Raw genomic sequence first — 8091 nt, 5'->3', positions numbered from 1 at the left:
GATCAGGGAATAGACAGACTTTTCTGCAAAAGTTACAAAACGCTTTTCCCACTTCCTCATAGTATCTAGCCATGCAAATAGAGTTGGTTTCATGTCCCCAAAATCTGCTTCCACAAAAATACAAAGTGGGAATGAACTTTAGTTTGTTTTATTGGCAAAATGACAATTTACTGTGTATTCCTGCAAACAGGGTGTCCTGTGGATTCTTCAGAGCAGTGTTGGTATGTGACATTAATAATTTAAAAAGTACAATATTTCTCTCTTAACATACAGAAAATAAAGGTTTGGAAATGATGACGCTTACAAACTACTCAATAGTAAATATACAGTAAATACAGCTGAAATGATAAACTGTTCAATCCATTATTACTTTCACAATGGAATAAATGGACAGTAATTTTTCTACACAAACACACAAAACATTTTATGTTCCAACTTCTCAAATGTTCAGGCTGAAAGTGTCCCTGGGTCATTCACCACATTTGTATATTTGTTTACAAATAAAAAATTAAAAAATCAGCAGATTAATGCTGAGACATTTAACTGAAACATTTTGTACATATTATGAATGTCTGCTCCAAATTGTATGGGAATCCGTTCAACATCTGTTGAGATATTCTGGTCTGGAAGAAAATGGTGGCCATTGCCACATCGCCATGCTTTAAACCACACTACTTGAATAAAACCAATTAAAAAGAATCCTTATCAAAAATATATGTGTGTTTATTATTTATACATGTTTTTAAAAAAAAGAAAGGAGGAAAGGAAATACCACATTGTGTTACATGTCTGCTCTGTGTAATGTTGCACAGGCATAATATGAGACTGTTCACTATATGTCCATGTAATATTTACAAGTACACTATGGAGTCCACCCAGCCCAGCCAAAAGCCTGGGTAGACGGGCTCGGTGAAGGTGGTGTGGAAGGTGTGGAGGAGGTTCATTTCACCACAGGAGACCCTGTAGAAGGCCAGTGTCCCCGCTGACCAGTCCAGAAAGACGCCTACTTTATTGGAGGTGGCTGGGAGGGTTACAGCAGTGCTCAGGCCTTTGTGCCAGGTCTTGTAGCCATCTTTTGTGCAGTATATTCCCCATGAAAAGTCATTTCGGCCTAACCAGCTGTCGTGACCCTCTCCCTTCCTATTCATGCCTCTGTAGGCTACTCCTATGAAAGCTCTGCCGCTCCATTCGGTCTCCCAGTAGCAGCACCCCTTCAGTCCCTCTGTGCAAAACACTTGTGTCCAGTAATCGAACCTGTCTGCGTGGTCAGGATATGGATTCTTGGTCCAACGTACTGCCTTCCTGTTTTCTTCGGACAGAGAAAGGTCTCTGTGTGCTGTGTTTGGGTCCAGGGTGAGTTTCTTGGTATCTAACGAAACAGATTGAGAATGTTCACTGTAAGTCAGTATTAGACTTATTTACATAATATTGTTTTATAAAGTTAGAAGGAAAAGAGTATAGTCAGAAGTGTTGGTTACTCACACTTCTTTGGACCTGGCTCAATCCTGGATTCACCGCACTGGTTGACACTTAAAACGTAACAAAGGACACTTGTATCATTTAAATGGTAAACATTTTTATGTAATCAAATAAAAATGTTAATTAATAAGGTTTGCCTAAGTTTGGTATTAAACAATTACTACCAAGAAGTTGTATGCACTTATAGTTGTCAATAGGTAAGTAACAGCAACGGCCACTGTCAATATATCCTTGGTATTTCTATTCTACCAATACATCCATGGTTATAATTTGGGCTCTATTCCCCACCACCCCTACCTGAGTTTCATCAGGCTGCATTGTGGGTCGTCTAGCAGCGCAGACAGCAGCTGCAGGCCAGAGGTTCCTGGGTGGTTGTAGCTCAGGTCGAGCTCTCTCAGACAGGACGAGTTCAAAGCAGACGCCAGGTAAGTGCAGCCTTCTTCTGTCACTCTGCACAGGGACAAACTTCAGAACAAAACACCATAGTCATTTCATGCAACCGATCTCTATGGCAATGATGGCAACATCTGAGTTTGGCACTGTTAATCTGCTGTTGAATAATTCATCTGAGAATGGAATTTCACTCAGGGCACTCACAGGAGTTTTTCCAATTTACAGTGAGGACTCCCCAGGCCACCGGAGAGTGTTTTGACTCCTTCATCCTGAAAGTCGTTATCAGAGAGGTCTAATACTTTCAGACAGCAGGAGGCTGAGCTGATAAGTGAGTTCAGGGTGTCAGAGCTTTCCTCTGTCAGGTTGCAGCTCCTCAGTCTGAATAAAGAAGAAAAAAAACACAAAATCCCCTTGCTCAGAACCTATAAATAAATCATTATTTGATTTTTTATATATATTTAAAAAATAAATTAGTTTTTTTTTTAACCTGAGTGTCTCCAGTTTGCTGTTCTTCAGTCCAACAGAGAGCATCTTTATTCCTTTATCTGTCAGGTTGTTGTTACTCAGATCCAGCTCTCTGAGTTGGGATGAGCTGATGCAATTGGACAGCATTTCACAGCAGTTCACAGTGAGATTACATGCTTTAAGACTGCAGAAGGAAATGAAAACGGTAAATAATGTTAGAAAGAGAAGCCTGAGATTAAACATACTGCTTGTAAACCGCATACATATTGTCTTGCGCAAACACAACTGTCAATGACTGGCATAAAACAGGCTTTGCAATAAGATCAAGTAAATTATATTTCGGGTAAAACACTTATTCTTGCAATTTGGGACGGCGGAAACGATCTGTGAACACAACACTGACATGTAAACACCTTTTAGGTTGATGTGGTTAGTAAACAGTTTCCTGTCTACATTTCCAGGAGACTAGGTTATCATTGATTTAGTGTCATGTTGCTCGCCTCTTGATGGCAGGTAGTGCGAAGCGAGTTCTTTTTTTTCGCCTCAAACAACCATTTGTGGCAAAAAACAATGATAAACCTCCAAATAATGTGCTAATCAATATAACAATATTGTTTCAAAGCAACTCTAAATTGCGTGTTTGAACCCTCTTATGCCATAGAGAATAATTGTTTCCTTAACCATTTGATGACCTATTATATCCTAAATAAACTGCACCCAGGCATATAATATATCATTCTTGTGCTGTCAACAAGTCTGACTGAAGTTGACCATATTTCAAATAAGGGGCAACAATTAAAGCTTTAGTGCATGCCTAAGAACTTACTCTGCCACCCGTGCTGTTTTCACGACCGGCAGCAGCCTCAGAAGACCTTCCTCAGACCTGGCGTAGTTGCTGAGTTCGAAGACGCTCAACTCTTCTTCCGATGTCAGTAACACAAACACCAGAGTGGCCCACTGGGCGGGCGAAAGTTTGGCTTTGTCGAGGCTGCCCGAAGTGAGGTAGCTCTGGATCTCCTCCACGAGAGAGTGGTCGTTGAGCTCGTTCAGACAGTGGAAGAGATTGATGCATCTGTCCGGCGATGGATTTGTCCTGATCCTCTCCTTTATGTGTTTGAGGATCTCAGTTCTTGTCCGTCGGTTGGATCTGTTGCTAGTCATAAGATGCTTCAACAGAGTCTGGTTAGATTCCAGGGACAGGCCCAAAAGGAAGCGCAGAAAGATGTCGTAATGACCGTTTTCACACCGCAAAGCCTTTTCTACCGCTTCTTTGTAGAGGATGATCTCTGAGGAATCTCTGAACGGGAAACGTCTGGAAGCGGACGACTTCTTGACCAGGACATTGGTGTTGTCGTTGTGGAACGTGAGGTGGACGAACAACGCGGCAAAGAATTCCTGGACGCTCAGATGCAAGAAGCAGAACATCTTCTCCTTGCACACCGTCATCTCCTCGTTGAAGATCTCTGTGTAGACTCCCGAGAAGGTGGTCGCCTGCGTGACATCTATACCGTTCAGGACGAGGTCGCTCTCATAGAAGATCAAGTGGCCCTTCTCGAGCTCTTTGAAGGCCAGTTTACCCAACGCCATGAGGTTGGTTCTCATGCAGTCTGCGTTTGACTCTCTCCGTCCAGGCAGCCTCTTCTTCATGCTGTCCGCGTACAAGGACAAGAAGTGTATGTACATCTGAGTGAGAGTCTTTGGCGCGTCTTTACTGTCCGTAGTCGACAACTTCTTCTCGAGAACATTCGCTGCCATCCAGCAGAAGACTGGTATGTGGCACATGATGTGAAGACTCCTGCAGGATTTCACATATGTGATCACCCTCTCTGCTAAACTCGTGTCACTGATTTTCCTCCTGAAGTACTCTTCTTTGTGGTTGTTGTTGAACCCTCGCACCTCGGTCACGAGATCAATGCAATCCAAAGGGATCTGAGCAGAAGCTACGGGGCGAGATGTTATCCAGACAAAGGCCAGATTGAGCAGTCTTCCCCTGATGAGGTTGGTCAGAAGCACGGCAATCGAGGCTGGCTGTGTCACATCGGTCATTATTTCACTCTTGTCAAAGTTCAAAGACAGGCGGCTCTCGTCCAGACCATCCAAGATGAAGAGCATGTTGTGTTCACCGTCAGTAAAGATTCCTATGTCTTTTGTTTCCGGGAAAAGGATACTGAGAAGCTCCACGAGACTGAAGGTTTTCTTCCTCATCAGATTCAGCTCTCGGAAAGAGAGAGGGAATACAAATTCCAGGTTGGTGTTTTCTCTCTCCTCTGCCCAGTCTAGAGAGAATTTATTGGTGGCTACGGTTTTTCCGATGCCAGCGACTCCCCTTGTGATCACAGTTCTGACTTGGTGGTCTGGTCCCCGTAGAGGAACAAAGAGGTGATTACAGTGGATTGACTTCTCCTGGGCCATTTGTGTCCTGGAAGCCGTCTCAATCTGTCTCACCTCATGCTCCTTATTGACTTCACCACTTCCCCCCTCAGTGATGTAGAGCTCCGTGTAGATCTTATCGAGAGCTATCTTGTTTGCTTCTGTTGCCATGCCCTCGTGCATGTGGCTGAACTTCTTCTTCAAAGAAGCTTTAAGTTTCAGCTGACATTCTGCGATCCTGTCATCTGAAGGAGGAAATTAATTTATTAAAGTGGTTTTCTCATTCACAAGGATCAAGGTTAACTGCAAACTTAAAATCTAAAAGTTATGAAAACTCAAATTTTCAAGGCAACTGTCTCCACTAGATTTTTTAGTTTTGAGGCAAACTAAAACTCTTTTTGACTAAAGTTTTAAGGAAAACTGCATACATTTGAGCCCACTAATTATCTTTTGTTGAGATAACTTGTCATTCATGTGTAAATGTAATGTAAGTTCAAGTTTTGAGTTTTACATACTAAGAATTCCAAGTTTTTTTTTCAGAAAGTTTTCTTATCCAGTTTAAACACAATACAAGTTGTGATATATACTAAAAGATATATTTATTCGTTAAATAAATGATATGGTTAAATGATTATAAGTATAGGCTCAAATGTAGGCAGTTTTCCTTTAAACCTAGGAGTTATATACAGTATAACTCAAAATCTGAAAAAAAATCATCTGGTGAGGACAGTCCTTACTTTTTCATTTTAACTAATTCCGAAATGCGATAGAAGGACTCACTTTGGGCCTGCAGAGCACCAGTGTCCTGGCTCAATGCTTCTTCTGATGAAACGATAGATCCTGCAAAAGAAGACATATCAGCAGAGCCCACATCCCCAAGTTGCAGTATCTCCGGCATCTTATATATATATCTACCTTGGCCAGTTGATATGATACTGATGTTTATGTTGCCAATGTTAGAACCAAAGATGGAGGGAGCGACCACATTGCCTCCACTCTGAGCCGTGTAACTCGGATGGAAATGTTGAACCGCAGCCTGGATAGAGGGAACTGACGCTGAGAGAAACCACAAAACTCAATTTCAGCAGTTTGTTCCAAAAAATAATGAATTAAGCGAAATGATTGAAGTCAGATTTTATGACTGTTTGGTGCTTTTTAGGTTATTCATCTTTTTTAACTGTTTAAACTGTTGTATAGACACATTTTATATTTACAGTTTTGGAACTGAACTCTTTGCAACCTTTATTTTTCTTCATGACTTGTGTTGCTGCATAGGTGATATTCTTGCCATAGGAAGTTATTCTTTATTTAACATCCTTACCTTGAGAGACATTGTCTGTTTTATCAGCAACACTCTTTTCCTCCATGTTTTTCTCCTCAGCTCCCTTCATAGTTGCAGCCTATGATTTGTGTTGATTTGTAGTCCGTATAAATAGTGTATACCTGGGTCTTACAAACTACAATAAAAAAACGAACAATATTAGTTAGATACAGAACTATTAGCCTATCTTTAATCAGGGCTAATTAAAATCCAAAAGATTTAAAGTAACTTGAAGCATATTCTTACCTGCTATTTCAAAAACATCTGTGATCCCCATGTGATTCACACACTGACAGTGAAAGGGGGATTTGCATCAACATATGAAACTGTCTCTTGCTTCCTTCCTGCATGGCTGATGATGAACAAAACAGGAAACTGGTAAAGGATCCTTGAATATACCACATCTTTTGAAAACAGTTTCATTTACAAGTAACTTCACTTCAAAACAAAAACCTGTGGATGATTTCATTAGCTTTATTTGTAAATGAGACATTGACCTTGTCAACAGAATACATTGCCATCAAATTAAAACAGTGCAGAATTTTTGTTGGTGCAAAATTTGACATTAATATATATTAATATGACATTCCTTGAATTTTACATAATGTATCATCTGCATAGTACAAAAGCTTAACTTTACTTCATTAGAAAACAGGAGACTGCAGCCATGATAGCAGCTCTGTCACGGTGTAATTGGCCCAGTGGTGCTTTGAGCTAAATGCTAACGTCAGCATGGAAACATGCTTATAATGACAAAGCTAACATGTTGATGTCTACTGGGTATAATCTTTATCATGTTCACCATTTTAGATTAGCGTTTTAGATTGCTAACATTAGCTAATGAGCACTGAACACAAAGTACAGCTGAAGCTGGTGGGAATGCCATTAGTTTCGCAGGTGTTTGATCATAAACAGAAAGGCTATTCGGCAAATACATATTCCGACCTGATGAAAGTCAGGTTATCATCAGTCAGAGCTATATCTCTACTTATTTTGGCTGCAAATCATATAAACAAATGATTAAAAACATATAAAAAAATACTGTTATAATCAATTTCTCAATTGGTAATGAAAAATTAATTATCTTTCTGCCATTCACTTGAAGGTCAGAGCAGCTCAGAGCAGCAGAGTATGACACTAAAATAAACAATAAATGGATGGATAAAAACATCTGTCCCTAGTTCCATATAACTGTGAACTGACTGTGAAAGAAAAAAAACAAGTTGGATTTCATTTATGTAGCCTAACAAAAATGAACTATACTGTTTGTGATTCTTTTCATTTCCGTTTTTCACACGGGTCTGTCGACATATCAAATGAGTACATATCATTTTTTATAAGTGTGGGATCAGTCATTTAAAGCAGAAGTGCAGAGAACAACTACCCTTCTCTAGGGGGTCCGTTTCTACATGCTGCAGCTGTGCCTGTTGAACAGATGGTGGAAGCAAAGTCCAACTTGTGATGTACTGTATTTATTTACTGCCAGACATGCTGGCTTTGTCTATGGATTTGAGTTTGTATGCAGATTAGATAATAATACAAATATTGGTTTTGGACCTAGCGCCTCCAGTGAATTAGATTATACTGCAAATGATGTGACATTAAAGGATAGGTTCACAGGTTTACAATTTGTGTATTGCTCTCTGTAATCTAAAGCAAATAAAATGTAACAGATTATGACATTACAGAAAATTATACATAAATGAATATCTACTAGGTAATTTAAAAGATTGTTAGCTAGCTGATCATGTTTGAAAGAAAACTAAAATTGTTTTTTAGTAGGATATCATTTGCTGCTCAGCTTTGTTCTTATAGCTTAATACCATATGTCTTTCTTTCCTTGTTATTTACTTTTAGCATATGCTGCTCATAAAACCAACTGTGACAAAGTTGTTTCTCTTTCAGTGGTGTCAGTTATTGTTCGGCATTTTACTCGACTGAACTCTAGTGGACCAAACTGTGCACTGCAGCACATTACACCTAACACACAGCCCATTTTGTGCATTGAAACCGTTTTTTTGTTGCTGAAATCGTTCATATATTTTAAACGTCTGAATTTAATA

General features: G+C 39.8%; 1 protein-coding gene across 1 annotated transcript; it reads right to left on the bottom strand.

Moving 5' to 3' along the window:
* Positions 1-65: 65 nt before the first annotated feature.
* Positions 66-6323, bottom strand: LOC307266691 (NACHT, LRR and PYD domains-containing protein 3-like). Its single transcript, XM_080048773.1, has 10 exons — positions 6275-6323; positions 6029-6164; positions 5623-5763; positions 5488-5547; positions 3164-4952; positions 2360-2521; positions 2077-2250; positions 1777-1944; positions 1483-1529; positions 66-1369 (listed from the first exon to the last, which is right to left on the bottom strand). The coding sequence occupies exons 2-10, from the start codon at positions 6096-6098 to the stop codon at positions 852-854; spliced, it is 3129 nt and encodes a 1042-aa protein (XP_079904899.1). The 5' UTR covers positions 6099-6164; positions 6275-6323; the 3' UTR covers positions 66-851.
* Positions 6324-8091: the final 1768 nt, after the last annotated feature.

This window comes from Ammodytes marinus, assembly GCF_949987685.1.
Source record: "Ammodytes marinus genome assembly, chromosome: 20".
Classification (NCBI taxonomy): domain Eukaryota; kingdom Metazoa; phylum Chordata; class Actinopteri; order Uranoscopiformes; family Ammodytidae; genus Ammodytes; species Ammodytes marinus.
This window is presented reverse-complemented; position numbering and strand designations above follow the sequence as displayed.